The sequence below is a fragment of the Apteryx rowi genome, unplaced genomic scaffold, assembly GCF_003343035.1.
Source record: "Apteryx rowi isolate R43461 unplaced genomic scaffold, aptRow1 scaffold_241, whole genome shotgun sequence".
NCBI lineage: Eukaryota > Metazoa > Chordata > Aves > Apterygiformes > Apterygidae > Apteryx > Apteryx rowi.
In genome coordinates this window covers 1,156,428-1,175,157 of record NW_020448764.1, presented here as the reverse complement: position 1 = coordinate 1,175,157, position 18,730 = coordinate 1,156,428, and the positions used below count along the sequence as shown (strand labels likewise).

At 40.7% G+C, this 18,730-nt stretch overlaps 1 protein-coding gene across 1 annotated transcript in view; it reads left to right on the top strand.

Annotated features, from left to right (window-relative positions):
- Nucleotides 1-18,110, top strand: part of LOC112966412 (plasminogen-like) — a 29,149-nt gene extending 11,039 nt beyond the window's left edge. Inside the window, exons 6-19 of the mRNA XM_026066483.1 lie at nucleotides 259-379; nucleotides 510-628; nucleotides 1,808-1,970; nucleotides 2,878-3,008; nucleotides 3,647-3,812; nucleotides 5,401-5,591; nucleotides 6,600-6,748; nucleotides 7,477-7,570; nucleotides 9,514-9,631; nucleotides 10,701-10,775; nucleotides 11,833-11,973; nucleotides 15,093-15,199; nucleotides 16,785-16,930; nucleotides 17,949-18,110. Coding sequence (XP_025922268.1) covers nucleotides 259-379; nucleotides 510-628; nucleotides 1,808-1,970; nucleotides 2,878-3,008; nucleotides 3,647-3,812; nucleotides 5,401-5,591; nucleotides 6,600-6,748; nucleotides 7,477-7,570; nucleotides 9,514-9,631; nucleotides 10,701-10,775; nucleotides 11,833-11,973; nucleotides 15,093-15,199; nucleotides 16,785-16,930; nucleotides 17,949-18,110 — 1,883 coding nt within the window. The remainder of the gene's footprint in view (nucleotides 1-258; nucleotides 380-509; nucleotides 629-1,807; nucleotides 1,971-2,877; nucleotides 3,009-3,646; nucleotides 3,813-5,400; nucleotides 5,592-6,599; nucleotides 6,749-7,476; nucleotides 7,571-9,513; nucleotides 9,632-10,700; nucleotides 10,776-11,832; nucleotides 11,974-15,092; nucleotides 15,200-16,784; nucleotides 16,931-17,948) is intronic.
- The last annotated feature ends 620 nt before the right edge of the window (nucleotides 18,111-18,730 follow it).

Genomic DNA, 18,730 nt, shown 5'->3' with positions numbered 1-18,730 from the left:
TAAAGATTGACCCAATGCTGTGTTAAATTCAGAATCCCCATCGCCATCAGTACATACAGATACATGACGAAGTCCTCCCTGCAAATAACATGTATTCCTAAAGCTTCATTTATTTAGTTAGACTGTAACACATGGACTTCTGGATTTCTTTCATCATTATATTTGCCTTCCAGTGTTCTCTGTTATTGATGGATCAGGATCAAATTTCAAGCGCTGGTCCTAACCTTATTTTGTCTTCCTTCTGCCTTGGCCCTACAGTGGAGTGCATGCAGTGTAATGGTGAAGACTACCGTGGAAAAGTTTCCAGAACAGAGTCTGGGTTTGAGTGCCAGCACTGGGATGCCCAAGAGCCTCATATGCATGGATATACCTTGGAAAAGTGAGTCACAGTCAGTGCTGAATTGTCCCACTCATACCCACAGTGCTTGGGAGACACTGCCTCCAGACAGCCTGATTGTTACAGCCAACCATAACTGACTCACAAGCTTAACTTACATTCTAATATTCAGTTTTCCAGAGAAGGATCTGACGATGAATTTTTGCCGTAATCCTGATGGTGAACTTCGACCCTGGTGTTTCACTACCAGCACCACTAAACGCTGGGAATATTGTGACATTCCTCGCTGCAGTGAGTCTGACATAGATATCACTCCATAGGGTAGCCCTTCTCATCAAAATGATGCAGGGAGGGGAAAGACAAAAATCACAGCTTCAAGCATCCTGAGGAAATCCTTGTGAACCAGGGAAAGTGGACATCAGTAAGCAGAATCATTCTCTRATTTTCTGTTACATTAAATCACGTAAGTTCGGTGAGGACACAGGTGCCACAAAGCACAACATTGCCACAGATGTTATGGAAGCCCTAATTTGTCTTCAACAACCTTATTTTTCAATTAACCCTAGAAGCATATCACTCAGCTTTAATCTCAGGCTATAGCTTTCACCTGACCTGCTAACTTGTGGGAAACATAAACACCATCGCCACAGTGTGAGTTTTCACTTGGTGTTAGCTAACACAGGATAAATGCTCCCATTTTCTTAGTGGGGGATAAATCCTGTGAAACAAGTTCAGGCCTCAGGAGAAAACCTGAGCTTAATTCATTAAGCTGAGTATACTAGGCCTGGACATTCCCAAGGCCTGAATAATGAGTTTAACATTGCCATTTATAGAACTGGACTGCACTTTGAGAAAAATTCATATTTCTCTCCTCAAGAAACTACACATGTGATGTATGTGTAACACATATGTAAAGTATGTTCATTTTCTCTTTGCCCTCTTCAGGTTCTGTGATTCTGACATGACTCTTACTTTCTGCTGCCAGATCAATTGGTTTGCTTTCGTTCTTCCTCCTGCCCCACTGYCCCAATTCACTGTCTCTGGAGCCTTTGCTCCAAAGACTGCTGTGCTTTCTCTCACAACTTCTTCTTGGGCCTTGTCTTATTCTTTCTGCCCTTCCATCCTACCTGTATGTGTCATCTTAATGTGCTCCCTTCATTCCACATCTTTTTACAAGAATGTAAAGGGCTATTTACTCCCTTTCCAGCTTTGTTCTCATGGGACTGCAGGTGCAAAGTCACGTGTGATTCAGCAATGTTGTTTACTGACTGCTGTAAAAGGGCAGACACAGAACATCTGTCCAGTAGCCTGACTGCTTGTGAAAATGTACACTGGCTTTGCCATGGCTTTGACCAATGTCACCTCTGCAGAAAGAAGAATGTACATGTTCTACATTACAAAAAACTAGGTGTTTTTTATATATTTAAAAGCACTGCTTAGCTTTTTTTTTTTTTTTAACTCCTGTTGCAGCTACACACCCACCAGTTTCTGGACCCAGCTCCCAGTGTCTTTCAGGTAATGGAGAAGACTATCGGGGCAGGATAGCCATCACTGAATCGGGAAATGCCTGCCAACACTGGAACACACAGTTTCCTCACAGACACGGCTGGATTCCTGACAGCTATCCCTGCAAGTATGTTGAACCTCTTCATTTTTCAGTGACTTTAACAAGTACCAAAGAACCAGTCCAGATACATAGGCAAGAGAAGCACAGGTTTCTTACAACTGTGTTGTGATTTTCTCTCCCTTTTCCAACTCTCATTATTGCTGTTCAGGTCTTGCTCTTCATTTTTTTCCTGGATTCTTTTTTTTTTTTTAACCCGCTTCTTTATTCTCATGTACTTATCTCACCTGTACTTGTATTCCTGCTCATCCCGCTGCACAGTTGTAAGTATTTACTGCTTCGCTATTAAAAATTTCTGTGGCTCAAATGGTCCCATGGCTTTTTCATGCTTTCAGTGCATTACTCTTCATACTCTTATTCCCTCTTCTGAGGCTCCAAGGTCAGAGAAGCTTGGCCTGTGGAGCACTATCAAAGAGCATGAGTAGCTGGGACTGACAAGGCTTTTAGCTCTGTAACTGGACCCTGCGGGCTGTGAAAGGGATCCAGTAAGTTTTCTTGGGCATGTGGAGTCCTGTCCAACACCTCTGCAGTAGGGCAGAGAGCAGTGTGCACTGGCACATGCAGACCTCCAAGAAGCAGTGTGTGACATCCAGCCTCCCTTTGGTCTGACAATGAGGGTCCAGTGCACCAGTGGCTTGTGTTTTCCTGTCAGCTTTTACAGCCCCATCTTGGCCTCCAAAACAAAGGCAGAAAGTGGACAAGTAACACTGGGAAAGCTATTCATAAGTTATCAACATCTAGACTGTAATTACAAAAGCTGTTRACTCATCCCAGAATAGTGGTGCACAAGATAATTCATCTGTAATATGAATAAATGTAATCACTGAGTTGAATTCTGCATGCAGTAATTATTAGTCTTCCACACAACCCATTCTTGATTTCCATGAGTAACATTAAATCAGTGTTTCTGTTTCAGGGACTTAGAAGAAAACTACTGTAGAAACCCTGATGGAGAGAGAAGGCCTTGGTGCTACACCATCAACAGAGCTGTTCGGTGGGAATATTGTGCAATTCCCCACTGTGATGGGACAGAACAAGAGATTGCTGGTATGAGTAATGGGGTGTACTTGAGACAAGGACATTAAAGCAGCGAGAAACTTATTTCTCACTGTAAATATGTCAAATCTTTGCTCAGTCACTTTGTCACTATTGTTATGCAGTTGTTCTGCTTGGCATGTTGCAAAATCTGCCAAATATTATTTCTGGAAAGTTGGACTTTTAATGATGAGGAACTGCAGTGAAAGGTATAAGTCACCAGGTGATACATTAGAAAAACTACAGGGTGAAAGAGGTTTATTTCTTTGTATTCTTTTTTTTCCCTAAAGTAGGGCATTTTCAAAGCATCAAAGAAGCAAAATCACAAATACCTCTTATCTTGGAGGAATTTTGCATGTGAACTTTCTGAATATGTAACACAAACACTTTCACACATACCAAAGTGAAACTGAAGGATGACCCTTCCAGTGAACAGCTTCTGACATATGAGGAAAATCTATGAAGGTTATCTAAATATCTTTGGAAATGTCCTTCTGTTTTCCATGCTGACTGAGATGCTGCTACTGGAAGCCATCTGTATAAGTGAATCAATCCTTTTTATCCTTTTGTGTGTTTGGTGCTTTCTTGTGCCTACTGAATATGAACATGAAATTAAGATGTGAGGCATTGGTTTCTGTTGTTCTCTGCAGGCACTGATGTGCCCGAACAGAGTCCTGTACCAGAGCACTGCTATCGAGGCAAAGGCCTGAGTTACCGTGGCACAACTTCCTTCACTGTGTCAGGAAAGAAATGCCAAGCCTGGAACTCCATGTTCCCGCACAGACATGAAAAAACCCCAGACAAATTCCCAAACGCGTACGTTTATTTTAGCTTTTTCGGTTTATCTGACAATGGCCATTGCTGGAAATGACATTGATTGCATTATCCTTACACTTCTGTGATTTAAAATATTGGCAATAAAAGAGAATTTTTCACCATCATTTTTTCAAGATGTGAAACTATTTTCTGTTTGTTTCATTAAAAAAAAAAAAGTGTCTTCCCATTATTTAAATTCTGAGCAAAATGTAAATGTGTCCTTTTACATGTGGGAACCTGAGCTGCTGGTAACTGACAACAGGAGACTTGTGTCCAGATTCTGGGCATCTGCTGAAATATGCATTTTGTTTAAGCATTTTTACTTGTTTCATCTGGGGCAAACACAACATGTATGTTGCAAAACATAGTCAGTTATATTATGATTATTATTACCAAATTAAATGCTCCTTGCAGTTTAAATTGGACACCCAGAATTACACTTATTGAGTTTTCTCACTTATTTTGTTTACTTTCTTTTTTGGACTAACAAATTGGACCAGCGATGACTTCCAGAGCTAATCATCGTTGCTAATGTGCCAGTTGTTAACAAGGGTAGGAAAGCAACAAGGAGACAATTGCTAGGAAATCCATCATTGCTTGGCTGGTTACAAGTACGAGCAGGAAGGTTGATACCTTTCTATTTTTTCCCCTTTCTTTATGATTTCACCCTAAATAAATTTGGTTGGAAATTTTCACTCACGTTTTTGCATCAAAAATATTGATGTATTGAAACTCAAACATACTCAGAGAAGGTGTTGTTTTTCACAAATAATTTTAAAAATTGGAAGCAAGTTGTGAAAACATGCAAGCAGCATGTTATGCCATATTTGGAAAAAAGCATTTCATTTTTTTAATTCTGTAACTACAATGATGCAGGATGGGGAAACACTGCAACTTTGCAGATTATTAGAGAAAGGAATTCCACTTCCCCATGCCCCAACAAACATAGGCATGGCAGTGCTCCCACTGAATTAAGTGGAAGTGTATTTGCAGAAAAATGGTTCGTATACATCATTATTTATTTGCCATTCTTCAGAATATGAGAAGGAACCCTTTAACATCTAAAAATAATGATTTTGTTAAGGCGTAATTGCCCACCAACAGTATGGATGTTGCTGTTTATTTATTGCTAAATAATTCGCACATTCACATACTTGTGTATGCTTATTCATATGTGCTTAGAAATAAAATTATTGTGATATTACCTGCTCCAGCTGACCCTGCTTGAGGAGGGGAGTTGGACCAGATGATCTCTAGAGGTCCTTTCCAACCCCAGCTATTCTGTGATATTAGTCATTTTTTCAGGCACTCAGCACATTGATATATTGCAGCCAGAATTTATGTCAATAGTCAGATTATGTTTCCTTAGGTTTAAATATATTCACCCCTCTGATGTGTGTGTGAACCAAACTTTTCACTCATATCACAGCCATAAATTTGCATGGTGGTAGTAAGATATCTGGCAATATGTAAAAAAATACATAAATATGTTTATTTTTACATCATACATATCCACATTTTTTTGGTGAGATATTCCTATGACTACCTTCAGTGCTATGCAATGTGAATATTGGGCTTCTTTTTGCAGGGATTTGAGGGAGAACTATTGTAGAAACCCAGATGCTGATGAACATCCATGGTGTTTCACCACTGACCCCAGCGTGTTATGGGAGTATTGCAGTCTAATGAGGTGTGATGATCAGATACAACAGCATGCACCAAGCTACCTTCCTGCAATGACGGCACAAAGCTTTGGCCCAACTACACCCACCACATCTGGTAAAGCTGGCTATAAGTGTCACTTCCTTGTTTCATCTGTGGGTAAAGCAGATAATCTATCAAAATTACTCTTGAGTAGTGCTATAACACAAGAGACAGTCACATCCCTTCTCCAGGTTTCAGAACCATACCTTTGAATTTTGCAGCAGATGTTCTGTAGTCAGTTTATATCCTGCGTCTTGTATCATTTTACAGCATATCCCGGAAGATACCTTTTTCATTTAGGGAAACAAGAGGAACATAGACAAAATTTCTAGTTTTTTTGTAGCCATGTGCTGTTGCAATATGATGACAGTGAGTGTCGGTATTTGGGGAATTTTGCTGGTGCTGTGTTTTGTTTTTAGGATGTTGCCCTTAGCTTGAGTGGAGTTGTTTTGTTCATACGCAAACGTGTTTTGCAAAAGATGTGCACCAAGAGACGCTGGTTTTTGCTCTATCCTGCTTTATTGCTCCTTTGATTGAAAAGCCCACATTAGTCAAAGCACTGTGACTGTTTTGAATACACAGCAGAGCATCCCACTGGATATTTACTTTGCAAAGGAAAGTGGCAGGGTTGGATAAAAGATTCATTCCTGAATGGTGCTGTGTACTCTTACTCACATTCGGCAGAAGGAAGTACCTGAAGCTATGCCCTTGAAAACAACAACTGTCCTCTCAGTTTAATGGGTTGCTAACTCTGAAATATGCTTCTCTCATGAGAGGCGCTTGCTGACACTAATTCAGCAAGGATCTTGGAGTCTTTTCAGATATTTGTGATACGTTACAGAAAGCATTTGGCCTGAAGTTYCATGAATTTTTTTCCAGTTCAGTTGTTCTGTACATCCAATACCTCATCCATTTTGACAAACTAAGAAATCACACGCCAGGGTACCTTTTCCTCTTCCTGTCTGCTATAGTAACTGCAGACTATCCAAGTCCTAGAATTACTTATTCCACCTTATTTCTACTTACCACCACAACATATGAATTCAGCAGCTAACATTACTTCCTTTTCCTCTTTCTTCACAGACTGTATTAACGGTAACGGTAAAGATTATCGTGGCACAATAGCAAAAACTGGAAAGGGCAGGACTTGCCAAGAATGGAGCTCTCAGACACCTCATAACCACAACTATTTCACTCCCGTGACTCATCCAAGAGCAGGCCTGGATAAAAATGTAAACAGCTGTTCATGCCATTGTTGTCATTGAACGTTTTCTCTTTTCTCCATGACCTCTCAGCAAACATTTCGTGTTGGGTCTTTATAGACCAGCTTCAACATACCTGCAGGTCATCACATTGGTAGCCCAGACTTAACAATGGTGGTGGAGAGGGAAAGATGCCTTGCACATTACCTAGGTTGTTGGTATTTCGAGCACTGAAGTATACCATGGCATTGACGCTTACAGGCAAGCAGTGCAAAGGAGATCATAGAGTGCTTGCTTGGTTTCTGCAAACATCAGAGCAATGCCTTTTGCTGTTTGTCACAAAATGAGCAGGGTTCTGGCAAATTCTCAGAGCTGACCTTGTTTGCTCTCACTGACTGAATCGGAAGAATGATTAGGCCAACACCAACTGCTTACTAAAGCAAATCCCATCCTATGTCAAACTTTATTTCTTATGAGGCCTTAAAAAGTGCTAGAGCTAGACTGACTCTTGGTGGCTGAAGATGATATGAATTTATCACATTTCCATAATTTCATCTAATGGTTTTGAGATAGAGGAAACAAAGAATTTTGTGGTTAGCAGAAGTAGAAAGCATTTAACAGAAAGGCAGTGGAAAAGTAGTTGGGGAAAATATTTCAAAGCTTTAGATTAACATTTTTTTAAAACATACACAACTAGAATTTTTTATTCTGTGGCTAATATTTGAAGTCTTCATTCTCTGTTTTTGTAATTATTACAGTATTGCAGGAATCCTGATGGAGATGTAAATGGTCTTTGGTGCTTCACAACAGACCCAGAAAAAAAATGGGAGTACTGTGAAATCCCGCGCTGCTGTAATTATCTTTAAAACTTTTCTGTCTTCACTTTCTACAGTCTGCTATGATAGTTACAAGATGTATTCAATCTAACCAACAAAAAACTGCAGTAGGTAGTAGCTTGAGATTTGAATTTAGGTTTGCATGGAAGCTTGACACAGACAGGTGCCTGTAATAGTCAGCCAAAGTTTAGTTAACCCAGTGCTAGGAATAATCTATATGATTTTGTAGATAACAATTCATGTGTTCTTTATCATCAGTGAAGCTAAGCACTCAGAGCTGCTAGCTGAAGTCAAAATATTCGGTAAAGCTGCACAGAGGTGTTCATTCCCTGGAGTCCTCAAGCACAGGAGAGGATTTACTTGATGTTCATCCTAGTCTTTCTATGCACTTTGTGGCAAAACTAGCACTTGTAGAACCTGACCATACACTTTTTCTGTTAGTGGAGAGCACCAGAGACATCATGAATATCCTTTTCATCCTCTGCTGAAATAATTTTTGTTCTGATCTGGATGTTAAAGTAATCCATCCCTAGGCATTTTGCCTTTCCTCTAGAGTGGGGAGTAGATTAAGTCCTGGATGTTTTATATAGGATTCCTTATTTCTTCCTTCTATTTTGGGATACTAATTGGCATACCATGCATGTGTAGTCCTCGTGTAAAAACTCAACAGCAAAAGAATTTTTAGCTACTAAGGTGCCCTGGCAATGGGAGTCAATAAGAGGTGTAATGTACTGGGAGTGCTGCTTGGCGTATTTGTCAGTCACGTCATTTGCTTTGTTCTTCCCTGCCTTGTCTGAATGTTGACAAACGTTTTTTGGTATATCTGGCAGCAAGATGAAAAGTCTATTTCTTTATTTTATATATTAACTATACTACAATAACATCTGGAAGCCATGTTCCAACTCTGTTTGACAGTGTAATAATATAAAACTGAGTAGAGAGGTCTCTCTCCCAGCAGTATAAAATATTCTTAATGTTGACCACCTAATGTGTTCCTCTAAACAGCAATGCATTATGACTGTACATATTAAGTTTGCCAGCCAGACCTAAGACTACACAAGCAAAAAGAATAAGGAACAGTATACAAAAACACATATCACAGCTGTAAAAATATCCTCTCTCTGGAACTGCTGTGGTGAATCTTTACTTCTGAGATCTGATCTCTTTTCAAAGCAGCCTTGAATATTAGATTTTTAATTTCAAGTGTATGGGAACTTTAAAGTCCCTTGCCTTTTGTCTTTGATTGCTTTATTAATTGTCTCTTACTGGAACTAACAAATTTCATGTTCACAGCAACATATGCAGCTCTGGAAAGAGTTGCTTGGGTCCTTACTCAGCACCCAAGCTCCATTTATTTAAAGAAGTTCAGAGAGATTTGGACTAACAAGAAAACAGAGTGAGCAATGTGAAGACAAAACTGTAATATTTTGTGATGAGGAGACAGTGACTCAATTTTATTTACGGTAATTTACAGATTGGTTTAAATTCAACCAGGGTGCAGCCTGTAAGGTTTTGAGGAATTTAGAGAGTTATTACGTTTAATTGGTCTGGGCCATAAACTCTTGTACTTCCTTTCACTCTCTTTTCCCTTCAGCTTTCCACCCAGATGTTCTTTTTTTCCTGGCTCATCATAGTTTTACTTATTGATTATATTATATTACTTATATTAGCTGATCACAGGCATCCAAATACTTGACATAGCTGACAATTTTTGCCAATGTCTTGTCATGTCAAAAGTGATATATTAACTCCAGCTTAAAGTGTTCATGGTAATAATGATATAATGGAGTCAAAGGGTGCTGCTTGTTTCTTTATCCTTAGTTTCTATTAACCTGCATAAAGAATGAAAGCCTAAAGAGGACATAGAGGCCTTATTCCTTTCTCTTTTCATCTGATTGCCCTGTGAAAGACATTACAGAATTGCTTTCAGATTCATTGTGGCTTTCTTTTATTCTGTAGCTTCTTCTCACCCTGACTGTGGAAAATTCCCAATGAGAAGAGGGCGAGCCTGTGAGCCATATGGCATGTGTTATGCATCTCCAGGGTCTTGGCCTTGGCACGTCAGTCTCAGGACAAGGTATTGATATTCCAGACTGCATCACCATCTGTGAGCAGCAGGGTTTCATAAGGAACAGGCGTTAGAAAGACTGGGACAAAACAGTACATGGGCTTCTGGAGACTGGCCTTGGTCTCTATATAAAATACCTTAAAATGTAATTTTTTTTTATCATAATGGCCACAGATAGTTACTATTGAGTAGTTATCCCAAAACTCTCCAGTTTCTGCTGAATCTCTAGAGGGCAGACTTGAACTGCAGACCTTGAGTATGCCTTGATTTACTGAAATGGGAAGGGAATAAGTCTTGCTGAGCATAATGAGAGTTAATTGCAGCCTGCAGTAGGGGAGTTAAATCCAGGCATGGAACCACCAACCTGCGATGTGTACAAATGGATTTTGCTTATCCCTTCTTACATGGTATCCAATCCGGTTCAAATGTGGATTGGTCTTGAGACTGCCCTAATTGTGTTAGAGGTCATATGAAGGCCATTATCTCTCAATATAAAAACACCATTATGCATAGTGTTTTCACAACCATAGTGAGAATGGCTGAACAGAGGATATAGAAGTGCTAACAGAAAGGCTTATGAAATTTTCTGTAGAGTTTTTGACAGTCACCATAATAAATTTTATCCCAAGAAAAGTTAAAAGTCCACAACAAGGCATAAATGACATGCTTATTTAGAGAACTAGTACAAGCCAGCACCCCAAAAATCACCCGGATGTAGCCTTTTATTAGCTCAGGACAAACCCATTACATGACAACTGAAATTGTTAGGAAATGTCATTATTTTTATTATACTTCGGGAAGCTATAGTGCTCTGTTGAACTGGAACATTGTTGCAAAACTTCTGCCTGGGTATCAAACTTCTTTTCATGTGTCTCATGTTCTGGAGCAAATAGTTTGTCCCTTGGAAATCTGTATTTGATTTCTCATGCCATCAACAAAATACAATGTCTGAATAATAAAGACTTGAATAAGGGCCATAGTGATAGTTTGGCAGTATTTCTTATTGTCCACAGCAGAGATGATGGATAATTGCATATGCAGTCTTAAGTTAATCTGATTACTGTCTTCTCTATTCTAGTACCAATGTGCACCATTGTGTGGGCACTCTGATACATCCACTGTGGGTTCTTACTGCAGCTCAGTGCTTGCAACAGTGAGTATTTGTTAGGATGAGTAGCAGGTGTTTCCTACAGCTGGGTGAAAAAATCAACAGAGAAGCAAGATGTACCTTATAAGGCATTTCCTTTGCTGTTCTTGGAGGACAGTTGCTTGACCTGTGCAACATCTGCACAGTTCTTCCATGTTAAAACATGCAAGGAGCCGCTCTAACATCTGAAGTGAACAACACTGTGTCTTGGGAAATCACTTAATAAATTAAAGCCATGTAACAATGATGGCTGATGACTAAAAAAAGAAAAGTGTCTCTTCCTAAATTCTAGTGAGAGAGCAGAAGAGTGTCTATAAGAGGAAAGCCATATCCCATGATTTAGTTGCCTGACTGCACAGTTAATGACATTACAAACATAGTAGTCTTGGCATTTTGTTTTCGCACTCCCATATCCAGGGTCCCAGTTTTCTTTTCTTCATGCTGCTTTTAAAAGTTGTGGTTTAACTGCTTCACCTCCTTGCTCTTCCCGGTCTTTTTTTTTTTTTTTTTTTTTGGTAATCTAAGGAGAAATAAGCTTTCTCTTTTGAGGCTGGCTAGAGCAAAAATTGTGTCAGTTGTGTCTTTTGTCAAGAAATTTCCACCTGCTTGTTATATGCTCCCAACCTACTTATTTTCTGTCTTCCTTGCCAGCAAGTAGATCCATGTCCTGACTTTTCTGCTGCTTCTGCCTCAGTCAAACAGCAGCAGAGCACCATAGAGATAACTTCTCTCGTCTGCCTTCTCCCTTTCTGAAAAGCAGCTGTGCTGGTGCTAATTATGCTTGGAAAAGTAGCAGCTGACCCACTGGGCTTTAGGACCTGTGAACACTGTAAGAAGGTGCCTCATTATTTACAGCCTGTGGGATTTTCCATAGTCATTAAAACCAAACTGTTAAAAAAAATTCCCCTTCCTCCCCAAGATTAATGTGTGTGTTTATTGTCAAAAGCAGCAGCTTGGCCATCTTGTTAAATACAGTTCTCCAGGGATATCACCAAATTTTGTAAGAGTGAAATTCTTGATTATATGTATGGATGTATAACCTTGCCACTGTCATTTCTTACAGGTCATCAGAGCCTTCTTCCTACAGGGTCTTTCTGGGGCTACAGAACCTGAAGGCAGCAGAGACATCTTTGCAAATCCGTAGTGTTCAGAAATTATTCAAGGAACCCAATGGAGCAGACATTGGCTTGCTGAAGATGAGCAGGTACAATTTCAGCCCAGGTTCTCCCCCTCAATGTTTTTATTGTGAAGTCATGAATTAGCTTTCTCTGGATTTGGCTCTGAGAGTTGGTTGTGGATGGTGTGGACAAGCGTGAGAGTCTCTTTGAGTATTAGATTAGGCATCTATTTAAGGGCGAACTCTGAGCTCCCCTCCTTCTGAGTGACCTTGCTGGCAGAAACCATGTGAGCTACTTACACAGCTTAGGAAAGGCAAGGACCAGTTAGGATGGGAGGGATTGCTGTGGAGGATTCCCACTCACCACCCACTAAGCAGCAGCTCCACTGAAGCAGGGAAGGAGGAGGCAAACTGAAGTGGGGTTGTAGCTGGAGGATCTTCTGCTCAGAGGCTCTTACTGCTCAGCCCTGAGCATCTTGAGCCATGGCTGCAGTGCTGGCCAGGAGGGACCACAGCTTCTGCATGGAGCAAGTGGAAAGGTCCAGTTTCCTGGCAGTGCTCAGGGCCAYGCCACATGCTTGTTTCGTGAGCTTCAGACTTGGCCCACAACTCAGTGAAACCAAGTCCTGCTTGTGATGCAGTGAAAATTCCTGTGCATGTTTGTAATTGCCTGAAGCCCTCTTCTGTGTCATGCTTAGACATCGAAGCAGTCTGCTCTGAAAGCTGTGCGGTTATTTCAATCTAATTTGTTCCCTTTGGAATGCTCCTACAACTTTTCTGCTCTCTCATGGTTTTCTCTATTGCTCTTATACTCACCACACATAGATTAAAGATCATGAAAAGATCATGTCTGACCTGAAACGACATTTCTCTCACCATACTATTTTCAGCTTTAAAAAGCAACTTGAAAACTTTTTACTTAAATTTCAGCCCAGTTTCTATGGTGCTTGATTAATGAAGATACTATGCAAGAACAATTCCCACTGAGTTCAGATGAGTAGAAGGACTTCATGATCCATCTGTGTTACTGTTGCTACTGCATGTAACTGCTGCATCCAATCGCTCTTCCACTGGGTGCTCTATGGACTTCTACTCTGCAGATACATGCGTGCTCTAGCAGCACTGGAGTCAGTTTTGCGTCAGTAGCATTCACCATGTGAACACATTCTACATGCAAGATGCCATAAGTAGCAGATGTAGACATCATACCCCTCAGTTTCTGGCTTAGATCAGCTTTGCTTGTTTTTAGCTGCCTAAAATTCCCCTTTATACTTGTCTTTTTTTTTCTTTGTGCATCCCATTATTTCCAACTTTTCAATGTCTATTCTAATAACAGATCACCCAAGAAAATAGGATGTGAGAAGGCTGGTTGCTACTCATGTACCTGCCTTTTGTGGCAATAGACAAGACTTGTCAGGGAATGGATGTGGGTCTGTGAAGATCTTGACTAAAAACATCCCAAAAGAGGGCTGATCGAATGAGGAGGACCCCTGGTTTCAGTAGAGGAACAACTCTAGTCCCAGGTGAATTATGTGCCATGCTCCTGAGCAGATCTCTGCTCTGTGGGACTTTATACTTCTTCTTCAGTGTCCTATCATCCATATTCTGGTACATCCTCAGGTCCTGTTCCCTGCTCTCTTGCCCACCTGCCTAAACAAACATCAGAGGCCTCTGAGGAGTTGCCAGTAACCACTCTATGTTAGTTTCAAGCTCCTCAAAGCCCCATTTCCTATGTACCAACAGGCTTTCTGAGGTGAGGTCACACCTTAAGACAGACCTAGAATTTCCTTGGTGCAGAATAGGTAGAAATAAAGTTAACTTCTTGAAGTTGGGGAAGCAGAAGGTGCAAAGCCCAGTTGCTTCAGTTCAAAAATGTTTTCTTGGCTACTGTTACCACAGCAGGCAAGACAGAAAACAGAGATGCTGTGAGGACCATACTAATGGTGGAATTAGACCTGAGGTGCTAAATACTACCTTGAAAGCAAAGACATTAGAGGAATAGCACTGAAAAACCACCAATCTGAGGTTCTGGATAATCTCACTTTAGCTTCCTCTTGCCCATCTATTTTCAGGGTTCTTTCCATAAACATGTGCTTTATTGAGAGGTGAATAACCAGTTTTGGAAGCTACAGAACTGATTTCCATCCACACAGGGATAAGGGGTTACGAAGCCTTAATTTCCTGGAACCATGTGAGAGTTGAGGTTGGAAATCCCCATCTTGGACTTTAGAGAGCTGGAGAATAGAGTTCAAAATAGTGATGATGGCACTGGGACTACTGTACCTTCAATACAGGAGCTGGTTAGCATTTCCTAACCTCCTGGACTCTTGCATTCATGTTTCATTCAGAACTTTTCATTGCAGAGGCCTTCATTTCATGAGTCAGGTGAAGACTATTTCACTGGATGATTCATTGTATAAAATACAGCCATGAAATTGCTAAAGTGGAGACCCTGCTCTGAGGGAACACATGTCACTTGAGCATAAGCAATGCCAGTGACCTCCCTATACAACATTTTCATCCTCTGCAGAACTGCTTCCCAGGACCCCATTCACTCAGCATCAGTTCTTACACCATTGCTGACACCTCTAGGCATGGTGCTGCAATAAGGAACAGTTGTACTTTTGCCTTTATTTTATTGAGGATGCTAGGGTGCTTGACTTAGTTATGTGTTAGATACTGCATGAAATCATCCACGGTGTAATTGTATAGACATGTAACCAGAGGAGAAAGGAATTTTCAGCAGCTGTAGCTGTATCCGCTTATTTACTCATTCATCCATCTTTCCCTCCTCCTGTGAAGTCCTTGCAAGTGTCAATGACCTCTGAGACAGGGAGGACCAGAGAGAAGTCAGGCTGCCACCACCTGCAAGGGGTGCTAGCACTGGGCWTGGGCTGGTGCACATTCCTACAAGCACTGCTTGGGTAACAAGAGATCAACGCTCTAGCACTATGCTGCAAACACACTAACACTGTGACTGTGTCCACAAACACCTCTCAGAGACTTTCAATTGCTGGTAAGTAACCTCTTTTTCAGTAAGTGACCACGAACCAGCTTAGAAACATCTATATGGTTTTAAGGCACTATCTTCTTCTGCTCTCTCCCCAACCCCCTCCTTTCTTTAAAACATCAACTGAGTATGAGGAATAAACAAGCTGATGATTATTTTCTAAGGATCTTTTTATTTTTCTCTGTTTGTTTTCCAGTCCTGTAATGCTTACTGACCATGTGAAACCAGTTTGTTTGCCTGAAACAAGTCTGGTGGCGGAAAGAAACACAGTATGTTTTCTAACTGCCTGGGGAAAAACAAGAGGTAAAACATATTCAGTGTGGTTGAAAGCTTAGGATAGTTTTCAAATCCTGTCCCGAAATATAAATACTCAGGAGACTTGAAAAACGATTTTTACTTAAGATTTAACAAAGCCAGATGTCATCAGGCAACATTATTCTTTCTATTTCTTTCTCTTAGAGTTTGATTTTTCTTCCTCATCAGTCTCATAAACTGAATTCATTAAACAAGTGAAAAGAAAGAGGAGAATGAGACTTAAGACTTTTATCTTTTATTTCTATTTTAGTCTTTCCTCAGCTAAGACATACATTGCATATACTCTATTTGTATAAATATGAGCAATAGTCAAATAATGCCCTTTTGACCTTCAGATAGGCAATTTTTAAACATCTGAGTGAAGTTTGCAGCTGGCTACCTGTAGTCTAAACATCACTGTCTTCAGAGACTTCTGTAGGGACTTACATTCAGGTCAGAGAGATAGGGTACCTGGGCAAGCCCCAGCCCCAAGACCTTGCATTTGAGACAAGACAACATCCCCGAAAACATGATGCCTTTGAGTCAGCCTTTGCTCAGATCTAGCTACCTTTGTGGCACAGGCAAAGTGAGCACAAGCTGAAGGCTTTTAATGTCACTAAAGCCCTTACCTGAATTTTGTTCACCGTCTAGCCTTAAAAACTGATCTAAGTGGTTTCCTGCTGCCCGGTTCTCTCTCCACCAGTGCTTGGGTTGGAGCATACCCCAGCCCTTTTTGACCTGTCCTTACCGTAGCAGGAGACTGTTTCTCATCCCTGCAGATTCCAGTAGGGATGGTGGTGCCTGTCATCGTTTGGTTTCTGCTCCCACGCATGCACATTTGCTCCCATTGAGCCAAACACGAGGGATGTCGTTCCCATTCCATTTGTAAGACAGCACCTTGTTAAGACCCCAGTTTTAAAAGTAAGCCAATAGACCCTTCTTTGTGTGTGTATCCCATAACTAAAACAAAAAAATCTGAACAGAATGTGCCCCTGTCTCTGAGTTTCACAGTAATTCCCCCCTCCCTTGTGTCATTTAGCTACAAAATTGATGCTACTCAAATAGTGCTTAGGAGTAGTCGTTATACCATTAGTCCAACACATTAGCATTATGAAGAAACACTTTTCTCCATAGTAGACAGCCTTTATTGGCTTTCCACTCACCTTTTCCTTTCCTTACTCTGCTTTTTTTTCCATTTAGGCTGCCACAAGGTGGCAGAGGCTTCCTGTCTTCTAGTCAGTCACTGTCAGAAAACAGTACACACTAGATTTCTTCTGGAAGTATATTAGGGTGGAAAGTCAATAGACCACTTCTGGGTCTAAGTGGTGGAAGAGAGTGGCCCTGAATACTAAGCATCTGCTTTTTATTTATTTTGCAACACTTCGCAAAGGAGAATAATCATTGCTATCTCCATTCTAGAGTGGGAACAATCCAAGTACAGAGAAGTTAAAAGATTTAACCAAGTACTTCAGGACCTCAGAGTCTATATTAGAGTTGGGGACAGATCCCAGTCCTTTTATTTCTCAGACTTCACTGGGTCACAGTGGATAGGCTACCATTTATAACTGTTATGTTTTCTTGGTTGTTTGCAAAGATACTGATGGAGATAATAGATTAAAGGACATTGAATTCCCCGTGCTTGAAAACAGAGTATGCAATCGCCCTGAATTTCTGAATGGAAGCGTCAAAAATCATGAATTTTGTGGTGGACTTACTTTTGGAAGCATAGATTACTGTGAGGTAAGAACGATCTAGTTCTGAGCACAAGTAAATCAAAAGACAATTTGTACTTTCAAGGCTCAGAAATAGCTTCAGCAAATCAAGGCTTCCACATGAAGTATAAGAACTGAGTCATACATAGCATCTTTTCTTCATTCACACAGTCAATTGGAATAGCAGGTAAATTGTGCATTTTCTCTTTTTGGTTGTAACTGCATGCTGACGTATTCTACTCATAGTAGCCCCGTATTGTGCATATCACATCCCACCTGAAATAAAGCCTGTGATATACTACCTGGACTTTCCTTTGTTCCTAGAGAAAGAGGGGGAACTAGTGAATGTTTACAGTGTCCATAGTTATATAGTTGTATCGCTTTACTTTATCCTTAATTTGCTAATGCTTCAAGTGTTTCTGGATTTCCAGTTTTCACAAATATATGAAAATATTTTAAAATGTTATTTTATTTTCTTAATGGAGGGGATCATGTTGGGAGTTTCTCAATAAAAAGCTGGTGACTACTTGGTGACAGAGAYGGAAAGCTGGTCTGTCTGAGCAGATATTCAGGACTGCTAGTGAAAATGATATTTTTGAGAGCATAAGACATTGCATTGCTAGGCACATGAATCACTGGACATATGCATTTGCACCCTGCCACATCTGGATTTTAAGAAATAGCATTCTAACAGTTATGTTCATTTTGTCCGGTATCAAGTATGTCAGAGGATGTGGAAAATTAAGAAGCTTCCTTCTGATGTGTACTTGGCCTCACAGTCATCTGAAGATATTCCCACATCAGTGACTTGTACTTGAGTCTCTCTTCTTTAGACCAGAAGAATGGCCTGTATGCTTGGAGACAGCTTTTTTCCCAACTCTATTATCTGGTCTAACAAAAATTTTTCCCCCTCTCTACAGCTCTTGCCTCAGCTATATTTTGAGGCCTTCAGAGTTACCACAACATTATTCCTGCTAATGTTTTGCTGTTTGCATGTCTAGTGCCATCACCAGAGGAGTCACCTACTCCTCTCTTCTGTTCCCTAGGCTGATGCTGGAGGACCTCTGGTTTGCCGAGATGAAGACAGATTTGTCCAATATGGAGTGACCTCTTGGGGACTAGACTGTACCCAGCCATCGAAGCCTACTGTTTTTGTCCAAATTTCTAGTTTTGTTTCTTGGATCAAGAATATAATGGTTGCCCACTGAATCTGGATGCAAGCTGACTTTACTGGGAAAGCAGTCTCTCTGTCAGAGAAACAGCATTCCAAGTACGGTTTTAAAATTGAGATAATTCATAAGAATCTTAAATAAATATCATTACTGGCAGAGAATGAGCAGTTATTGTGAAGCAATAGCCAAGCTGACCAATTATTACTGTTGTTAAATGTGTCTGTGTTGTGCATGGATAAGTCAACCATGCTGCTTCAGCAGTGGCAGAGGTCAGGTTCCTACTTCAATTCTCTTTTTTGAGACATGTGCTCCAACTCATGAAAGTGACTTCCTTTTCTGTTCAGACATCCCCCTTTCTCCTGTGTATATGCAAGCAACTGGCCCTTCTGTATATATAAGGTCTTCCTACAAACTTGTGCAAGAAACTTTCTCCCAAATTAGGCCTGTCCCTGTCCCCCTCATTGGCATCTGCCCCCTTTCTGCCACTGCTCCTGGAGAAGGGAAGTAACAACCAGAATAAGCTTCTGCTGTGGGACAGGAGAGGCCAGGCAAACCTATGCTGCCAGGAGCTGGACAAAAGCATAGTGAAGTTGCTCCTTCTTGGGTCTAATTCCCCCACTGTTACCACCCAAGCCAAGCTTTGTGCTGAGCTGCAT